The sequence below is a fragment of the Nesoenas mayeri genome, assembly GCF_963082525.1.
Source record: "Nesoenas mayeri genome assembly, chromosome: 3".
Lineage (NCBI taxonomy): Eukaryota > Metazoa > Chordata > Aves > Columbiformes > Columbidae > Nesoenas > Nesoenas mayeri.
The window spans coordinates 86,406,107-86,427,678 of NC_137544.1; the positions used below are offsets into that span (position 1 = coordinate 86,406,107).

Sequence of the window (21,572 nt, forward strand, 5' to 3'; positions counted from 1 at the left end):
CTCCCTCCCCATGATAATTTGAATTACATCTTTAAAGGGCATCTTGTATTTCAGTGAAAAGAGACTTGAGGCTCGTAAACAGTTCCGTGCACATTATGTTGGCTGGAGGGTATCAATCTATAGACCCAGACTTAAAAACTGCAACTGTATTTAAAAACGGAAGTATCTGAAAAACATTTCCTCCCTCTTTATCTGCCAAATTCTGAATTCAAAGTTAAGAGAAGGGAGTGGTGGTTTTAGATGGTTGAGATACTGGCAACAGTTGCAGTGGCAATCTTGGGACTTGGCAGGTATATAAAGGTGAAGGGATGAAATCTGAAGCTTTTTCTGTGTTCCAGAGAAAGATGATGGATCTGAAAAAGAAAATAAAGCTTACTATGTATCCAAAAATAACCCAGTGGAGTCTGAGTTCTGGATCTTTGAATGGGATTCTTATTACACAGTATGACCACAAGTATTAATGTTACACCAACCAATGTGGACATTCATGTTTATGTAGCAGTCTTTACAATCCTATAATGTCATTCTTTCCTGTGTGAAGCATCTTAATTTTCTTGTTAATGAGACTCTATGCATTCTTTCAGGCTTCCCTCTAACCCTTGAATTTGGGCTTCATTTATATTTCAGTCACTTCAAGGCACTCTGTAAAACTTCCAGTGAACGAAAAATAAATGCCACAGAGGTGCCTAAGATAGCTTTTTAAACTTTTTATTTTTACCAATCTTTCTTATGTGTTTTTTCCTTCAATTATTTTAGTGAAGTTCCCTCCTAACATAGTGAATATCCATGTGAAACATCCCCCTGAAGCCTCAGTTCAGATCCATCAAGTTTCAAGAATTGACAGCACATCAACAGGACAAAAAGCAAAAGTACCTCAGCCAGGACATCCACAGGTGTCTTACCAAGGTCTTCCGTATCAGAAGACTCAGAAAGGACATACTACTTACACAAATCAACAACCCGTTCCTCATATGTTTCCTGTTTCAGTTAAAACTCAGCTTGGGCGCTGCTTCCAGGAGACTATTGGGACCCAGGTAAGAAATGTTTGCTAAGGCTTTTGAGACAGGTAGCTTTAAAACAATATTATAAAAGAATGAAAAAGTATTTCTCCAGTTGCTGGGAAAGAACACATTTGACATTCTTTTCCAAAAGAAAAGCTCCTTCAAGCTAATGTCTTTATTTTATACAGGCTTGAATTCCTGACATTCTGATTTTGGTTATTCTAGCCATAACTTCTCCATTTATAAGCTATGTTTCAAAGTAAAAACACATTACTCTAAATCCTAGTTCAATTTCCTAGTTGAACAACTAAGGTTACACCATCTTCCACAGCTTGTACTGTCCTTTGCTTTAAATCTTTTCGCGTATGGATCTCAACAGCCAGTGTTTTGCAAGGAGTTGCAGTTTTCATATTTTTTACTGTATTGTAGGCAAGTGTTTTGAATCTGTTGAAATGTGACTATTGCATGGGGTAGTGAAATTATGAAAGCCAATTGAGTGTTTGCTAGAGCATTAAAACCTTAGTTCAGTTTAAAAGAATATGATCATACCAGATTTTTACATATGACTATTCAAAATTGAATATCTTCTTTCAGCACTCTCATAGGTTACACGGCATTATCGTTTTTGCATATTTGTATATGTATGTAAATATATGGAGAGAGGAAAAAAGCATATGTGAACACATTGTAAAAAAATTAGGAAGAGCCTGTTATTTATTGCTTATCACCTTGCCAAAATGTAAGTTTTCAGGCCGAGTATTTTTATGTTCAATGCATGCCTCAGGCTGAATTTTTTGAGAGGTTTTGGAAAAATCACTCCCTTCTTTTGAGGAATGATGTTAGAGAAGTAATATGCTGTTTTTCCTTGGGCTAAAAAAAAAAAAAAATTATGACTGTTTCATTGAAGATTTGCATCGTCTGTATGCTTTGAAGTGGAAACTAAAATTTATCATAAAGTTCACTCTGATTTTGGTCCTTCCAGTAACATGCACCCAAATTTAGGCAGTTTTCAAGCATATCTATGTTTTGTTTTGTTTTGTTTTGTTTTTTTCAAATATATTGCACAGATATTTGTTGACAGCAAAATTCTCCAAAGATTTCATCTGCAGAGAGCATGGTCTGCTCTCCCCTCAAAGGGTCAACACCCATCATCCCTGAAATGGCAGACTGGAGCAAAATGTCCTTTACAAGTGCTTCTTCTACATGTCAGTGAATGCTGTGATGCTCAGTGTTAGAACTGACAGCAAGGGAACTTTCTCACCTTCTCATGGCTCCCAATCAGTGAGCTTCGGGGAGGATCAGTGGTAGGGGACAGATAAGGAGCAGAAGCAGGATGGAATGAGAAGCAGAGTGAGGGTAATGTAGGTGGCAGATCCCAAGGTAATGATTTCAGTTACCTTCTGGAACCTCAAACTGAAAACACAGTTCCTTAGTCTCAGTTGCTCCCTGCCAGGTCCAAAGAACTCACTTTTTCCTGTAAAATATTTTTCTCTTCTCCTTTCAGTACTAGCTTGTGCGGAGTATTGTAGCATTCCTATGAGTGTATTTCAGAAGTCATTGCTGTGGAGTTAAAGGTCCCTAAGCTGATGCTAGACTATCATGTTGAGGGTGTTTTAAAATAATTAATTCTGAAAAATGCTATGGAAGAAGTAAATTTAAATTTCGTCATGCCCCCAAAATGTTTCTAGAAGACTAGAGTTAAGTTTACATAAGGAACATTGAAGGCTAGCATTCACTAATTGTTGAATGCTTGATTTGTGATTACAGTCTTAATTTATACTGATGAGCTCTTCATGCTTGTTGTTTCAGGAATAGAAAAACCTTGAATTTGTTCATTGGCAAATATTGAAGCACATGTTCACATGAAAGTGCATGGATTTTACATGACAAAATGAAATACTATTTGCACTCACATATAGGGGAAGACAAAATTCCTTTCTCAACCTTAGACTTGGCAGCGGGTGCTGGATCTTTTATCTTTTACCTGTTATGCTGGATAAATTTCCTGTCTGTTCTTTCTGCTGTATGCAGGGGTGAGGTGTTTTGAATGACATATCTAAAACTTGCAGTGTGCTATGCGTGACCCTCACATTACGGTGGTTTAAAGCTTACCAGAAGATAGTAAGGTGCTCCTTTTGAAGGGGGAGAAAAAGGAAATATGCTTGCATTGCCCTCATGCCTGACCTGAAGTCCTACTAAATGCTCATTCTCCAAATTTTATAATATTTTTTCCAGTATTCCCCTGGAAAAATGTGTCTTTGTAGTGCTCTCAAGAAAGGGTAGTGCCTCCTAGTTTAGAATACTGCATGTTCTTAGTTTTTACAAATCTCATTGATACTTTCACTGTCAGTCTTGGAGAAGAGCATAGTAAGGATTTCAGAGGCCTTTTGTTATTTAATTTAGTGGTTTAATTTAGAATTGGAGTTGTAAGGTGGCATTACGTAGAACATTAATTGAAGACTTTGCCATAAATACAGATTTAAGTGACTCATTCACCTTTCAAATTTGAACCTGAAATGTTAAATATATTTTTCCTGTGGTCAGGCAATGTACGTTATTTATTTGTATGTTAAATATAACTAGAGGTGGGAAAGACACGTAATTTTTTGTTTACTCTTAAATAGTTCTATTCTAAAATAATTTGGTTTTCTGTTTCTTTGATATTTGCTTTGCTAAATATGAGGGTTCTCTTTATTTGTACAGATGAGCTTCTAAACTGAGCTTTCCCTATTAGCAATGCGTTGCAAGTCCTTTCTTGAGTTTATGTTGGATAATTTTGGTATCCTTACTTCTTTCAACAATCATTAGTCTTTATATATTTCTTTTTGCAGGGAGGATTGAATGTTTGGCTTCAGAAATGTTTTATTAAATATCCTAGGATCAGAGGTGACTTTACTGTCTATAGAACAGATTGATGGAAGGATATGTGTGTGGCCTCTTGTAGGCAAATCAACCAAGTTAATAAAGACTTTGCTGAACTTGCTTTCGGTCCAGGATAACAGCACAGGATAAAAACAGTGTCAAAGTCTCTGCTGTGGTTTTGTGTGTGTGTAACCTCTATCATTCTGTGTTTCTCTCCCTCTCTTTTTCTCTCAGTCTTCTTCCCTGAATTTCAGCTGGTCTTTCAATTACAAATCCTCTGATTTTAATGCTTTGTTTTTTTCACAACCCTCTGTGGAATATTTTTCATCCCCCAACACATTCTTCATCACCCCACCTTAGTTAAATTCCTTTAATGTGTCTCATGCAAAAGCAGTAGTCCTGCAGAAACAGTAGGATATTTTCTATACTCAAATCCCAGGACAGCCAAGGCATATTTTCTACAGTGTATTTCCAACAGAGTGCATGCTGTTAAAGTTAGAAACTGAAGCCACTCTGAACCTAAGCTTGGAGGACATTATGGTACAGATAGTTAAAGAATCTGGTCATATTCTCAGGCCTCCCATCACTCCTAATTAACACCACAGAAATTCTTCTAGGCCCCCTATTTGCTTAGTGGTCTGTAGTATCATAAGTGACTGTAAACAAAGGCAGCAAGCATGCGAGAGGAGCAGTAAAAGACATGTGAAAAGATGTCAGGCTTCAAGCTCGGAAGGACAGGGAGAGAGAGGCTAGATGAATGAAGTTTCTTACCTTAATTAGAACAGGTAAATAAAGACGTGTTTTCATAAATACACATACATGTTTATGTATGCATTGCTCAATTGTGACTGTTTTCTGAAGTGTCCTCAGCATTGATAAATAAAGTGGAAAGAGCAACTATAAAAGTAGTGTTAATATTTCAGTTTTAAAAAATATAGAAAGCAAATAGTGTTCTGGATGGTTCTCTTTTCTGCTTGAGTCAGATCCCTTTTCCTGGCTGCCTCTCATTTCTCTGAGTGGAACACTTAGCAATTATTTCTCCTCTGGGAGATGTTAGCGATGATTGCTCCAGGATAGCTTACCATGTTACATGATAGCCTGCTATGATCTCTCACATACAAAAGTTGTGGTTCATCAAACGCTTTCTTTGTGCCAAAAAGATTTTTGCAGGGTGTATCATAAACTAGCAGTTAAGCTGCAGGCCAGAAGCTTATTTTTTGTCATAAAAATACAGGAAACAAACCTTTACCTAAACTTCCACCTTGTTATATAGAAGATGATGTTGAGAAAATAGAGGCTTAAAGTTGGGAAATAGATAAGTGGAATTTTTGTCATACTGCTTACGCTGTAAGGAGGAGAACAGCAGATTTGTGGAAAGCACCGTGTGTTACAGTGGCTTCAAAAGCTGGAGACTGGACGTGGTGTCCTGCAAGGTCTTTTACAACCATGTGCTCATGTGTTTCTGAGATCCAAGGAGTCTGTTATCTTAGACACTGATTCTCTAAGTCCTATTTAAAAAGCAAGCAAATAAGCAAGATTATGTTTTTCTTCTTTAATTCCTCCTCTTCAGCTGCTTTTCATTTTAATTCTAATAAAAATGACTTTATTATGACACAGAATATCTTATTTCCCAAAATACTTCTACAGTGTCAGTGGTGCACCTAGTAAAGATTGTGTCAGTCATCTCAAGTCTTGTTAATTTTGAATATGATTACTTTGCTTTTAAATCAAGAAAAGAAAGTAGACGCTTACTGTCTGTCAGAAGTTGTATAAAGAGAATTAAGCACTGCTTCTTTGTCTCTCTTTTAAGATCACTTTGAAATGTCTACTGAATATATTCATGTGTTTTCCTATGGTTACTGCATTTCAGTATTTTGGCTAAAAAAGCCTTTTTCTCAAAATTTGCTCTCTTTTTTGCTTAGCTGTAAAGGAGGAGGCATTTTTTTTGCAAAAGCAGCAAGAAATTGGAGAAGCTAGTATTTCCAGATTTGTCTGAAGTGGGCCCTTTCTGACTAGATTCACAAGTAATGCTGTTGTCTTCAGCAGAAATTTTTCAGTATCAGTTTTACCGAAGGAGACTTCTGGTGATCTTGGCGTCTATAGTTTAAAAACACAATTTTAAAAAAAGACTTGTTCTTCTAAAGAGAGGCAGATACTGAAGCTGCTTACCTGGCTGAAGGCAACAGAGCCAAAATGTCCAGAAGAGAAGCTGGCTGAGAGAAGTCACGTCTGCCCATGCTTGTTCGTTCCTCCTGGCTGTCCCTCAGCTGTGCTGGTGTAACTGCTGAGAGGAGCTGGACTGCTCTCTGAAATGATCGCTGAAAGAACTTTAGAAATATTGTCTTCTGATCCCCCTATTTTTGTTGGGGTGTTTGAAATTCAGGTCAGTTCTATGTTGCAGTGTTTGGGGAGTATGTTCCACTCCTCGCTCCTCAGTTTGCTGATTGATACTTTGTACTTTCTTTGCAAAGTACTTCTAGAGCTGTTGCAGAAAAGTTCAGTACTTGTTACAGCTCTGTTGAGAAGGATGCCAGAACTAGAGTTGTTCTGGTATTGTGAAGTGAAATTTGTTGTATTATAATAAAACTTTAGAAAATCATATTAAAAAAAATACCCCCTATAGCAGACAATTGAAGCATATTTTGATAGAAGGTTTTAAAATAAATTAAGCTAAATAACATTGATGGTAAACACTAGTAAGGAATTTATTGAAAATTATAGGGGCCATCCATTTCTCTGTGTGATCAAAACACTCATGTATGCATTCAAATCTGTTTCAAATGCTGCTTAGTTCTGATAAATAACAAGTATGTCTGATAAACAGGTGTTAGTTGATCAGCATCTTTAGTGGGATAAATTCTGGAAATAATTTCTTTAATACTTTATTTCAGTAATGTCTTTTACAGGAAACATTTGTTTTGGTTTCAGCAACATCCTTTCTGCTGTCAGACTTAATACATTACAGAATAAGCCAAGTGATAGGTGGCAGCTGGAAAAGGTCAGAAATTGTCAACATTATATCATGATAAAGATTGTGACTGCAAATCATTAAGCATTTACTTAACTTGATTCACAGACAGGCAAACACTGATCATGTACTTTGAGAATATGCATAAAGTTTTCGGGAGCTGGACTTAGATCACTGATGACTTTTTCATGACGGGAAACATTAAACAAAGTCATCAAAGTTTTGAGTTAGAAATCAGAGCAGCAAAATGTGTTGATAGCTCTTACTGCACAACATAATGTATTGATACCACTGTATGCAATATGATCGTAGTGTATGTAGTCTGGAGGTAATGACAGGAGTAATATGCCAGTTGAAGTTATTCATTCGACTGTTTAAATATCCCCGTTGAACTGCAGATTTAACAAAACATTTCCTATGAAGGTAAATTTCAGGTATTTTCATTTTTTTGACAGCTCTGTGAAATGAACTTCCCTATTTATATTCTCAACAGAGGAAAAATGTTATAATACAAGTAAAATTCTGTGCTTCATACTGGTACTTTTTCTCTTAAAGCACTTTTAAAACCTTTTTTCTTTAGAAGAGTCTTAAAAATACCATGTCATAAAATAAAATAACTGTCTGGAATTCCTTGAAGCTCATGGTTTGGCTTCTGAAGTTTTTAAACAAATAGACTGTCAGAAATCAGTGTGGATTCATTTCCAGGATTAATGATTCATTTGCAATAGAGTCTTTGCAAGATCAATACCCTGAAATATCAGAAGATTAAATATATATCAGATACCCAAAACACCAAACATTGTTTTAATTACTCAAATAGAAGAAAGCTGGGCAATTTTTACTTGCCTGTGAAGAATGTTGTGCTTAAGCCAAAACAAATTCTTTACCAGTTCTTTTAGACAGTCTGGAAGTATTTAAGTTTCTCTCCTCTGCTTATGAGACAATGCCTGTTAGCCAGTGCTACATGGGATAATACTTTTCATGTGCAGCAACCTGTCATTCAGCTGCTCAGTAGGCTAATTAAGTACGGTTGTTAATTGTTTCAGTAATACGGTTTATTATGTTTGAGGTTTCTTATTCTGTTTGTCGCGCCTATAGGAAAAAAAAAAAAAAAGAAGTAACAATCCAAGGTCTGTGCCTGTTGAATAGTTTACAGAAAGTTAAACAGTGTATCCATTCACTTCTGCTATTGTGGTATGTGAAATGCAGTCTTTTGAGCTGAGTCCCAGAGTCATTAGCTATTAGCTCAGGCAAAGCACCTATTGATTTCAATCATAGTTAATCATGTAACACTCTTTTATTTATGCCTGTATTGTGGTTTTAACTAACAGCTCGTGACAGAGATTTGTGGGTGGGTCACACAGGAGTTGACGTCCCAGGAAACGTTGTGGTCCGTTGGCCAGAATCCTCTGTGGTTGCCCTGAGACTAGTTGCCAGACTGGCCTCTCTACCGCACTTTACAGGGAGCTGAATAACTTCCTTCTACTGCCTTAGCAGACAGATCTTGAGCATATAATCCTTCCTTTTCTCTGGCATTGGAAAACACATGACACCATGGTGGCAGTGCACAACTCAAGCACTGTTAGCGCTCCAAGACTGTGGAGATGGGACAGAGGCTGGACTCTGGGGAGATGAACAAAGAGGTGATGTGGCTTGGGGTGGCCTTTGTGCACCAGCACAGGGTCAGCCAGAATTTCAGTCTACCAGTGGGAATATTCAGTACTTCCTTCAGTTATATAAAATATTGGCATAGACAACCAGGCATGCATGGCGAAAAATATGTGGATTTGAAACAATACTTTCAGTGTCTGTGAGTGTTTTACCCAGGAAGAACTTTGTTTTATAGCAGTACCATGTGTGCCTCATACTGCTGCTACTGCTGAGCCTGTTTCAGCACAGTTGAGCTCTTTTGTACCAGTCCTTCGTGACTTCTTTGCCTTCTGAACCAGCGGGAATTATCTCTAAATCTTAAGTTTGTGACAGAGATATCATTCATGAAAATCTCTTCTTCTTTCCAGAAGCCTTCAGGAATACAGGCTAGATTAATGTAAAATATATGTGGATGATGGATAGGAAGGTGTAAACCTGAGCTTAGGGGAATGGCATCATCTTCATGCATAGTGCAAGCTGTATGCTTGTGTTTAGCTTCTCTGCTTACTTTAGACACTTATGTGTTGGAGTTGTGTTGAATGGTGATACAAACTAAAAATAGTTATGGATTCCCCTCTTGACTTTTCCAGTCACTTGTGACTCAGAGACTGGAACAGACTGTCTGAAGAGCTAATGAGCAGTAGGAGGTGGGTAAGACTTTTGAAGAGCATAGAAATTACCTAAAACTTTTTGAGACCTGTAGAAACACAGCTTCAGTTCATTGATGCTTAGGGTTTGTGAAAGGGAGGAGCATCTTAAGAAACTGTAGCTGGCTTGGAAACCGTTTGTACAGTGCCATGAGTGTTGAAAGTATCTGAAGCACTACTAGATGTACCACAGAAATCAGGGTTTATTAGCCATAGAAGTCTCTATTTCTGCTTGGCTTAGGGCTTTGCAGAGCAGTCATTTTTTCTGATGCATAGCTCCAAAATTACACAGATCTTACACCACTAGGAGCCCCACGTGGCAGTTGCTTTTCCTTGCTGGCCAGTTTCTACAATGATCTGGATGTTAACCAAATTATCATTGATTCTTCAAGCTTTAATCCACCATAGAGGCAGTGGGAGCAGCAGCTTTAATCACTGCCAGTTTTTACTGACAGGACTACAAACCACAGTTGCCAGATGACTCAGACTTTGGCATCCTTATTTTTGCTCATGGTTTTTATATGGAAATTTGAAAAAGTTATGACCACAGATGATTTTCAGTAGAGTGCAAATGCTGTAGCACCACACCTAAACTAAAAATGGGCTTGAGTCCATCTTCTTCCTACGCTTTTTTTTTCCTTATGTGTTTTATATGCTTTTAATTTACTACTGTTAAATTACACCTTTTCTATTCTGGGGAAAAAGAAAAAAAAAAGACCGATTCATGATGGCATGTTGGCTCTCTCGTGTTAGTGGTGTTTGCCTTGACACACACGAGCTGCTGGGATGTGTCCTTGAGGCTTGTGACCTTGCAGAGGAACACTGGGTGTTAGGTAATGTGCCTCTCTGCCCAAATGCTCCATTTCTGAGATCATAAGTGCAGCACCAGTCTTGATTCCTCCCACTTCTTTTCAGAGAGAGGAGAGTTGTAAAACTGAGGCACAAGGCAGGGAAAAGAGTCAAATGCAAATTGGTTTAGCTGACTCTCAATAACAGCCACAGTACCTGACTTCAGTGTGGCTTCCCTGTCTTTGAAGAAGCAGTCCCAGCTCTACGAAAGGAATGGCACAGCTGTAACTATAAAGTAAAACTGAGTATCTGTGAATAGAAATTAAATGGTCCTTCCTAGAGCATGCTTACCTAGGATGCGGGTTGAGAGACCAGCCATTGTGTAAAGAGTCAACACGAACTCTCTAAGGTTTTAGGGCAGCTGCTTGGAGAAGACATTATGAGTACTCTCCAGCTGAAAGACTTTTGAGCTTCTGGGAATTGCAGCAAGATCTGTATATCATCTAGCTAGAGGCAGTTGAAAGAGCTTGCTCCAGTTTTGAAAACAGCCAAGCTGCTGCAGCAGAGAGAGTTGTGTAGAATTCCCTGTTTGTGCATCCTGATGGCCTTTGTGGAGTGCCAGGCTGAGAGTTGCTTCTGGAAACAGACCTCAGCAAACTCTGACCGATCAGGAACAGTCAATCTCATACTAATCCTGCCAGTGCCCAAGTCAAAGGAGTGCAAGACAGCCTGAAAGACGTATTCACTTAGTGTAAGTCTGGGCCTTGCACCTGAAGGTGCAACTTGTTTAGATACTTTTCTAATTTAAGACAGCCAAATACCATCCAGGCTAGGACTGTTTCTCACCCCTTGGAACACGGGAGAATTTGTCACAAGACCCTCTGCAGATAGTAATGTGAAAACAGACTCCTAAAATTGCATAATAACTGAGCAGTGTCTTCTAAGCTGTGAGAAAACTCATGACTTGAGATAAAGACAATAAGTAAAAGCCATACACAAGCAAAGCAAAACATGGGATTCATTCACTACTTCCCATTGACAGGCAGGTGTTTAGTCATTTCCAGGGAAACCAGGCTCCATCACGCATAACGGTTACTTTGGAAAACAGATACCATAACTCTGAATGTGACCCCTTCCTTCTTCATCCCCCAGCTTTATATGCCAAGCTTGACATCATGTGGTATGGAATATCCCTTCAGTCAGCTGTCCCAGCTGTGTCCCTTCCCAATTTGTTGTGCACCCCAACCTGCCTGCTGGTGGGGTGGTGTGAGAAACAGAAAAGGCCTTGACTCTGTGTAAGCACCACTCAACAATAATGAAAACATGCCTGTATTACCAACACTGTTCCCAGTGTTCCAAAATATAGCCCCATACTAGCTAACTGTGAAGAAATTAACTCTATCCCAAGCAAAGCCAGCACGCCCATATGAGGGTGATGTGCAGAGACACACCATCACTTCGCTACATTGCCCTGGCACTCAAAACTCCATTTCACGAGAGAGGCTGGCTTTCACCAGGATAGGGGATTCTCCCACCTCCTCATACATCCCTTGACAGATGTCTAAGCTTCACATACTGCAAGTGCTGAGTTGCTGCAAGTTGCACATTACACTTTGATGTTTAAACAGTGCTGCTTTTAACTTGTTGCTGAGATATTTCAGGAGGCACCTGAGGAGTATCCGTGAAAAAGGGGACAGAGACGATGAATGGGATGATGCCTTGCCAGCCTTCCCCATGCAAAGAGGGGACCCTCTGATGAGTCAGAGCCCTGATGTTATGTGGTAGCCTGCTATCCTGTTAATCACACTGCAAAGCTATGCAGCATAACTCTGTACTTCAGGAACATGACTGACTCGTGGGTGTCAGTACATTTAACGGCATGCTAGAAAAATTTTGAGAAGGTTGAAGGAAGCTGTCAGTGCCTGTGCATTCAGCATGCAACCCCGCTGTAGCGCAAGTGGGTTACCAGCCGAAGTGAAAGCAACCACAATGCCACAGTCTGTGCCATAGGATGAGCCAGCTATCTTGAGCTGAAAGCTAAGCAGCAGTGAGCATTTGGGTCAGAGGTTTATGTGCTGTCAGGAAGGAAAGTTATACTAGGGAAGGTCTATTCACTGTGTGTTGAGGATTCACACTTCAGCACATTTGAATTGTTTACTGCAGTGCCTATTTATATCAGCATTTGCTTTGAAAGTGTTACTAAGTGCAGCTGTTGTTCACTTCTCTTGTACTCTGTGCACTTCCATCTTCTACCTCATTGACAAGTTTAGATGTATTTTTTTAATCTCTGCATCTCAGAAATACATGTATGCTTTCTTCACCATGCAAAATGGAAGAAAATTGTAAAAGTCAAGAACATAACTAGCACCTTGTAAGCTTCTGAAAATTAGTATTCTTATTAATAAAAAGCATAGTAAGTATGTTCTTGATCAGAGAAAAAGAAAAGGAATATTGACCTTAAAAATTATTGCAAGATTAATTTAAATATTTGCATGGGAAAGAGCCACTTGTTTGGAATAACTCAGACATCACTAACTTCAACTTCAGTCATCTTATCTATGTTACCTTCAGTATCTGGGCAGCAGAATCTGTTGTTATAATTTGCGAATTTTCAGTAAGTGGTCTCAAACATTAAACATACGCTGGCAGGAAGTCAAGGCTTTTTAATAGGAAATAATATTTTAGAAGTCACAGTCATACTTTTTGTCTTCATTGAAGAAAGTAATTAGAAAGGTATTTGAGACAATTTATACAGCTTTTTAAAAATTGCGTGAGCACGTTTTTATGAGGAAAAATGTAGGGAATAAGTGCCATTGGTGAGTTACTATCTTGGAAATATACTCACTCATTCCTATGACATACCATTATCTTCCATTTCTTTCTCTTTCTTTTCAAGCTGACACAGGGGAAGATAATAATGTTGCCTAATTTGCTCATGCCTGTGTGGAGAGCCATTTAAGTTCAATTAAGAGCCGCAGTGAATCTTCAGTGTCTCAGCAAGAGGTTGACCCAACATGACTGAAAAATAACATTGTACTAGAAGTGAGCATCAGAAAGTATCACTAACTGGAGTATTCTTTACCTGACTATTCTAGTGTGGAAAAGCACTTCCTGGCCTTTCCAAGCAAGAAGACTGCTGTGGAACCGTGGGTACTTCCTGGGGTTTTAACAAATGCCAGAAATGTCCCAAGAAGCCATGTAAGTGCTGTTTTGTTGTTATTCTGTGGATCAGTTTATGGCTTTTTTTTATTTTCCATCCAGTAGTATTTTTCCTTTTTTGAAGGAAAAAAAAAGGAACCCAGTAGAAAGAATATGCTATGATTTGATTAAGTACAGCTTGCAGAAACTGGAGTTCTCCTGCATGCCAACGGAGTTACAATATGCAGGCACTCGGTGCAGCTAGCAAAGCTAATGTTGTTGGGGTTTTTTCCCCTTCCTTCTCCTTTAAGTCATTGATGTGCTGTTGCATTTTCTCAGTCCAGGAAGGACAGTGATATTGAATCATCTTCCCTCTTCCAGCTGGATTTATTTTTTTTTGAAGTTTGCACAGAAATGTTGAATTATAGAGGCGCCAGTTGCTGCTTGGAGAGATTGCAGTGACCTCTTGGGACTGCAGATGAACTTTCAAGTTTGGAGCCAAAGTTTTCCAGGCTCTTAAGTTGTCAGTTACATTCTTTTGCTTCGGTTTTGAAAAATCTTCCTCAACAGTTAGGCAATGACAAAGTCTTTCTTCACTGTTCTGTTATTTTACATTATATTATAATAAGAAAGAATTTTCAAATTATTTGCATGATAGGTGAAGCTAGTCTCTTAAACTTTTTGTGAATTTCATTATTGTTGCACAGGAATAGTAATACTTCTGTCATGTCATATCTAAATGAAAGATGAGAAAAGATAATGTAATCTCTGTTTTGCGGATGGAGTGGACCTGCATTTAGTGGGCCAAAAATAGTGCAGGGAGTTGCAGTCATTTTTATCTAGGTTTTCTAGGCCCTCTTATTCATACAGATAGCAGCGCTGGAAACCTGTTCAGAGCTTGATTTTTTTGGAAGCATATTTTTGTCCGCAAGTCTTAATGTGGATGTACCTAAAATTCCAGCAGAAAACCTGCTGTTCTACTTCTCTGGCATGTGGACCTGTGGAATGTTGCTTAGTAGATGTAGCTGTGCCATGAGAGAAATCATGAAAGCCTGAGATGTGCTTCAAGCAAAAAGTGGTTGGAACAACTAATACAAATTTTTGTTTCCTGGTTCAAGGGGAAGCCCGTTTGCTACTTCTTCATAGCTGAGCTAAAACACTGGTTATCCCAGCCTGGGATTCACAACAGACAATGTGTTCATCAGACAGTTGCTTAATGACAACATGCTTGGCATGATGTTAAGAGTAAGCAAACACGGAAACACTGCGACAAATCATATCTGAAATCCTGGTCCCCAGATGCTTCCTAGGTGGGTACGGAGAAGGGCCTGAAGTCACCCTAAAACCTTTCCTGAAGGGAAGTCCACAAGCCTTTTTTCAAAGCACTGAGTGAGAATAATTTTTTTGAATGCTAATGAAATGAGCATTGTCCTTTCATTGTAAAAGCTTCATGGCTAGCACACTTGCTCAAGATGGGACAATCCAGAGTTCCTTTATCTGCCAGAAGAATTTCTAATCTACATTTTATACCTATGAGGAGATGCCCTAACACGTAAAATGTAGAAACGATTCTTGGCACAGGACTGGGAACCCAGACTCTTTCCCAGTGACCTTAATTACTTATGGTATGAGTCATGCTCACTCCTGCTTTCTGGCTCAATCTGGAATTGTTTTGTGACTGTAACTGTATGATTTCAAGAAGAGACAGAGGATGTTGCCACTGGGAATAATCCTGTCCTTGTAATTAAAACATTCCTGGAAAGTAAGTGTTTGTGTCTCCTGGGTATAATGGGAGACCTTTGTAGGCATCATCTTTGTAGGTGAGAGCTCTCACTTTACATTGGTGTTTTAAGCAGGGAGAAGGAGAGGGGTGCACTGTCTCTTTTCTCTAGGTTAAAATACAGTGTCATCTATCACTACATTATATCAAGACTATAATTTGGTGGATGTACACTTCAAGAACATTCACTGAATCTGACAGGAAGCTTTGGTAGACATATATGTATTTTCTTAGTCTAGATTTGATTTAGGAATGAGTTAAGCATAATGCTATTCAATCATGCCATGACTTGCAGAAATCCTGTGTGGGAGCAAATGGGAATTTTCAAATTTCTAAGAACTTACAGTGGTAAATTTGGAGTGTTGCGGGAGTGTAAGTGATCTTGCAGCATCTTAAGAGTTTTTCAGATGTTCATTCTGACCTTTAACACACAACCTGATCTTCCAAATCTGTTTTGGATCTGGGTCTAAGTGTCCTTCAGGTGTAGGTGTCAAATTAAGCCTCATGTCAGTTTCTAAGTGTCACGCTTCTGTAGAGCAAACAATTTCCAAATATAAATGTGAATTTATGCTAACATTTAATGATAGTGTAGAGTGGGTGCTTTAGAATTTATATTTCATCAAGTATTTTTCTTTTTTTTACTATAATAAGGATGTTTTAGTGGTAAAAAGAATATACATACATATATATATATATGACATTGGATGGAAAAACTTCAGAGTCAAATAAATCATTAGTAAGTTATCAGTTAAATGATGCCCATAATAGTGTTTCAGCAGGCAAAGTTAGTCCCACATTAGTCCCATGTAATTTTGACCTGTTCTGATACTACACTATATTGGTATTACCCTTTTTATTGTAGATATTTTGGAAGCAACCAGACTTCCTTTTGTTTTTATGGTTTTATGCTTCATAAACTTCATTAAGATTGATCTGTTTTATAATAATATGTAATCAGGTTGCATTTAATGTGATTTTGTATGAAACTCACTTCAGACAAATATTTAAGCAAATACTTCAGTCTCACTAGCAGACACTTCTCTTTTTCAGTCAACTACTTAAGGATGTAAGTAAGTTTGTGTCTTGTTGCCATGTGCTTAAATAGGGCTTGATAATTTTGTAAAGCTGTGCTTGCGTATTTTGGGTAATAGCCACTGCTCAGTCAGGGCTTCTGTCTTGTTGCAAAGTGCCTTGGCCTGAGGCAGCTTCCATGTCTGTAAGTTTACGGGTTATCCAGTATTACTGAAAAACAAAAGAAATTTTGGAACGGATCTCCATTTTTGAGGGCCTTACGGAAGATGACTTTTAAGACAAAGTGCGTTTCTGTGTTGCGTGGGGAATGGTATGGTTGTTCAGGCTTTTTGCTAACAGTTAATAATTACAAACAGGTTGTCGAAGTAAGTAAAGGGTAAGTAATGCAGGACTCTATCCAGCTCCCACATGGATCACTAGCCATCTGTGAACAAGCTCCTTACTCTACTGCAACCTACTTACGTTGCTGCTCTCTGTAGAAGGAAGAAAACAACTGCTAGTGAGCTGCTGTCTCCTACTCTGTGTGGGAACAGGCAGATGAGGAAGGAGGGAGGGAGAATTTAAAATCTGAGCTCACTCCACCACTGCACTTCCTACAGCAGCTGAGTCACCCTGGAAGGGAAAGCGTGTTGCAGCACTGGAAAAGGCCTGGCATGGCTTATGGCCTGCTCTCCGTCTACAACTTGAAGAGCTCTGGTCTTCCTCTGTTTTTCTCCACCAGATTGTACTGCAGGGTACCATTCCTGCCCACAAAAAGTTAGAGAGACTCTCCTGGGCTTAGTGTGAATTGAATCAAGTCTGCAATAGCAGACTTTTCTAAGTTAGGACATAATCAGTGCAATTATGAATCTGACTCTGACAACATGAGCATTAGGATTTTCACTGACATTTTTGAGGACCAGAGGTAGGCTAATGTGTTGTGCTTTTGAAAATCGCATCTTAAATTTCAACTGTTTTTAATATCAACATTATGAAAAGATTGGAGCTGCCTTGAAAATAAATGTGTAGCTGGCACTTCATGGTGAGAGATGAAATTTTCAGATTTTAATTTGTGTTAAAATGGTTATAGTCAATGCAAAGATGGTAAAGTATGTGTTCAAAACTGTAAGAACATTGTTGCTCTGTTTTGACCTGGACTATTTTTGTGTTCAACCATTTTATCAGTTTAAGCAATCTCTAAGGAGAATTTTAATGTTCCAATTAAGCAATTACTTTAAATAACTCACAGCATTTTGAAATAAAGCTATCTCACTCCAAAAACCACTGCTTGAGATCATCACTTAAATTTTTCCAAAGAATAGGAAAAGCTTTAATGAAAATATATTTTTTTTCTTTTTCTTTTTTTCCCACCCTTACAGTCAGGCAGTTACCAGTTTTAAAATAAGCTGCAGGGATAAATGTGCAATTTGGGCATTATATGTGAGGTGAACTCAATTGGAAACATTGTTATTCAGTTGTTCTGTCTTATTTGACAGTTAATGTAGAGACAGATAGTAATGCATTTGTTTGGTTGTTTGGTTGTGGGGTTTTTTTTTGGCCTGCTGAACATTTAGAACAATTTTAAAAGAAAACAAAAGATCTGACCAAATATAAGGTATCTCTGCTGTAGCATTCAAATTACGAAAAACTCTCTTGACTCTTATTAAAGGCACTTGTGTGATCACAGTGCCAAAAGTTTAGTCCTATATGTTTAATAAAGTACTGAGCTTTGCCAAGAGGTTAGCTTTTAGTGCACAGCCATACAAAGAAGTTACTGCTCTCATTTATGATGTTATAACAGTTTAGGAATCAATAAACAGTTTTCTGCAGTCTCAAAGGCAACCTTAAGTGGAGGAAAGAAATAAATAGAAATGAAAAACCGGTTAGCTGAAAGCTTTCTATTTTGGCAAAATTTAATTCAGTCTGTATTTTGCGTTGTTATGCCCTTGACAGTTTACGCTGATCAGCCAATAAGTGCCACAGTCTTGTAAAATTCAGGGTCTTTGTTAGGTAAATTACATGTGCCTTTTTCTTTTCCTTGCCTTGTTTTAGAAGTATCTTTGCATCTATTTCCTCTATATTTCAAATAGTTTTTCAGTATTGTAGGAGAAATGGTACCCAACAATTTTGCTTAACATGGAAGATAGTTCAGCTTTCTAGAGCTACTTTCAGTTTTAAAACCATGGAGTTTCCATTGTGAATCTTCAGCTTTATCTTTTCCCAACAAGATACTTGTAGCTGGTTTGGGAAAGTAGTTCTTTGAATATTTGAGAATGACTAGGATGAAAAATAATGTCATGATTTCAAAGATTTCTTTGTTGGAAAAAATGTAAATTTGACTGGATAACTGAAGACTTAAGTGGTATTCATGTGCAAAGAGATAGAATTAAGGTTACCTTTAATTTCAATTTCTTGGCCTTTTATGTTTGACCATACATCATAAAACTTCTAATGATTTTTCAGTAGTGACGTAATAATTTGGCTGTCAGGCTCTCTAAATAAGCATATAAATCAGCAGTATTTACCTGATGTAATTTTTTTCTTCAGCTTACCATGGATACAGTCCTATGATGGAATGCCCACAAGGCTACAAGAGGATCAATGCTACATTTTGTCAAGGTACGATAGTGCCCATACTTGATTGTGTGTATTTTGTGTACCAGTTTTCTGTGACCGCTTCTTTGATATTTATGACTTAGATGAATTGATCCAGTCCACTGAATTGTATTTGGTGGAAAAAAAAGTTGAGGCTACTTTTAACTTTTTCTAAATATTGGCAACTCCACAGAGTTGTTTTTTGGCTCCAGGGCAAAAAAACTTTAAAAACTTTTATGTATAGTCTCATTTTCTTTGATGATGTATCAAGATGACTTCATAAGGATTCATTTACTTTGTTTTTTAGTAATATGTTATTCTGACAGTCCTTTTACTAAACAGTGAGCCGCAGAAAACTAGCAATAGAGAATAATTTCTATAATCATGAAAGAAAAGAGTAATAAGAGAACAATTCTTTCGGACTTAAGAGGTTTAACACAACAGTACTGAGAACAGCCAGATAATGTCACTGGCAAGTGGAAATGAAAAAACCTGGGGACCTGACTGCCATGTAAAGCAGTGACCCATGTACTTCAAGGATGTGTATAGTGCAGGTGAGGACGTATAGAGTTAGATACTGTGTAAGTTGTTACTCCAAGATGATGCCCTATATCTCCTGGCTGTAAGCACAGAAGTTATCCAAACATGTGGGGTTGTGGGATCTGCATGATCATGCAGCTACACAGGAAGGCTTGGGGCATTTAGATTCTCCTGGCCTACGGCATCTCTGACAAAGCCAAACAGATGCCCATAAACACATGCTCATTCTTTCTGTGTATCTTGGAGTATTGAACAGTTCCGGATGAGGATGTAGGAAAAAACTTAATTGCTTGTCTGACTTATTTGGCACAGCTCAAATAAACAAGAGAAAGGATCTCTGAGAAGATGGGAACAATCCTGCAGTGGTACTCTGGAGAGAGATTTGGGAAGGACGGGAAGAATTAGTTCAAGTGAGGCTGATGACGCTGACCTGTGGTCAGGTTTATTAGTCATTGTTGACACTGCAACGGTAAGAGAGGTCCCAACAAATAGTAGCAGTGGTGGAGGGAAAGAGAAAATAAAAGAGTAATTGGTATTAAAGGATATATGTAGGCACTTTGGAGACAAAGTTAATTTTATTTAACTGGAAACTTTCAGTTAGCACATCAGTGAAGGAACGTGCAGCAGCCAGCCACATAGAGAAGTGATTTTAACAACCGAAAAAATGCAGTTTATAGAGCACTAAACACAAACTTCCCAGCGCTTCCACTGCTGAGGGAGATGTGAGCTGCTATCTGACAGTATAGGCACTTGATCCTATCTGCTGCTTGGTTCTCTAGCTAGTGGTTTATCAGCTGGCAGAGCAGGGGCATTGCGTTGGGTCAAAATAGTAAAAAAATAAAAGGAGGAGGCCTGCAAATTGCATTGCAAGAGCTTGTTGCCTGATCTGCAGTGAAAGACTGTAGAGTCTGCTTACTATTAATAAATAAAAGGAATTGGGAGATGTTGATGGCCACTTACCTATGAAGGCCAAAAAGCGAAAAGGTGAAGGAGGTAAGTGTAGAGCATAGATGGGCCACCTTTTCACACCTCAAATTAAAAACACAGGTGGTGCATATATTTCAGCAACATGTTTCCAGTAATTTTGAAAGAGATTGTCTCATTCTGCGTAGTAGTTATGAGGTTTTTCAGAATTTGCAAAAGAGAGGATTTCCAATGTGGAGCACAGAAAGTGTCTGGAATATGCAATGATGCATTAGTACAATCACACATCCTTCTGAACATGGTCCAGGAGAGAAAAGAGCTTTTAATACATCCAGTAGTTGTGTGCAAACCCCACCATATGCACAATGGTTTCCTAGACAGCAGCAACTCAGCAGACATTAAAAGGCGAGTGGAGCATTGTTTCAAGGGGTTGTACCTAGGTGTTGGCAAACCTGTTTTCATGGAAACTAAGATCCTTAATCAGGGGCTATAGACAGTTTAAAAAGGGTCTGGTGCCTGTAAAGGTTGCCAGAAGTAGGCCAGGAAGTTTTTGCTGAGCAGTGACAAACTGATAGGGAGAGCGAACACGTCTCTGGGTAGGAGCAAAGTCCTGCTGTGGCAGTGTGCAGAAATAGATCTGTACCTTGTAGGCTAGTCATTGGTTATTGTACTGGGTTTTGATAGTTTTTTCTCCTGACGTGTTTTTGTACTGCATAACTAATACTGCAAGAAGTATGGGGCTTTAAATAGTTTATTACTGCTATCATTATCCCAGAAGAGAGAGCTGTATACTCAAAATATAGGTTGTGATTGATACATGGGTAGTTTTAACCTAGAGTTTAATCAGACAATGGGAGTCAGATTATCCCACCAGGAAGCAAACTGTTGATGAATTGAGGATGGTGACAATCTCTTAACTTTCTGGAGGGGAGAGAGATGCTAACTACTAGAGGTTCCCCCTACTGCCTTGTTGAGGCTTGGGTGGTTTCCCTGTAATTTACTCATCAACATGCTCCAAAAAGGAGGTACAAGTAAGAATGGAACTGGGAGAAGGAATACTCATGAAACAAGCCAGGATGAAACTTAGTCCTAATGAACCAAGTAACAAGATTACCAGTTTCTTTCAGGGGGTCATGATTTTGACCTCTGAACAGTCATCAGGAAAGCTAGTTTCACGTGTGAAAGCTGCTGGCAGGGTGTACTTCAGTCCTGAAATGGTCATTAGCAAGTGCTTCTTAATGGGTCAGGCAAAAGTGTCCTGTTTGTGTTCATCTGTGTTTCTAGAAGAGAAGAGGGCAGGGCTAGTGAAGAAACAGCTGTCCATATCACAAACAGGGAGCAAAGCAACAGCAATAGCTGTTAAGACTGTTCAAGATGCTGGTGGGGCAGTATTCATATTCTGGTCATAATCATTACAATTAAATTGGAAAGTAGCAGCACTACACATCCATATACAAGTATACATTTTAATTAGATTATTATTTGCTGAAAGGGTGTGCGTGCTGTGTCCATGCTCAGAAAGGGACAGCATTGCCAGACCAAATAGTAATGGGGATATATTTCTGACTCCTTGTCTGGAGCTAAATGAGATTGTTGTTTTCACCTAGATATCGTCCAGCTTTCATTGCCTTTGAAAACTCAGGCCTAAAAGCCTAATTAACCTTTTG

The 21,572-nt window shown here is 38.5% G+C and overlaps 1 protein-coding gene across 1 annotated transcript in view; it reads left to right on the forward strand.

The window, feature by feature from the left end:
- The window catches only part of LTBP1 (latent transforming growth factor beta binding protein 1), a gene marked incomplete at both ends in the record, with an annotated part of 196,334 nt that overhangs the window by 92,510 nt on the left and 82,252 nt on the right, over positions 1-21,572 (forward strand). The window contains 3 exons of the mRNA XM_080340785.1: positions 757-1,034; positions 13,013-13,115; positions 18,394-18,465. Of these exons, the coding sequence (XP_080196911.1) occupies positions 757-1,034; positions 13,013-13,115; positions 18,394-18,465 (453 nt within the window). The remainder of the gene's footprint in view (positions 1-756; positions 1,035-13,012; positions 13,116-18,393; positions 18,466-21,572) is intronic.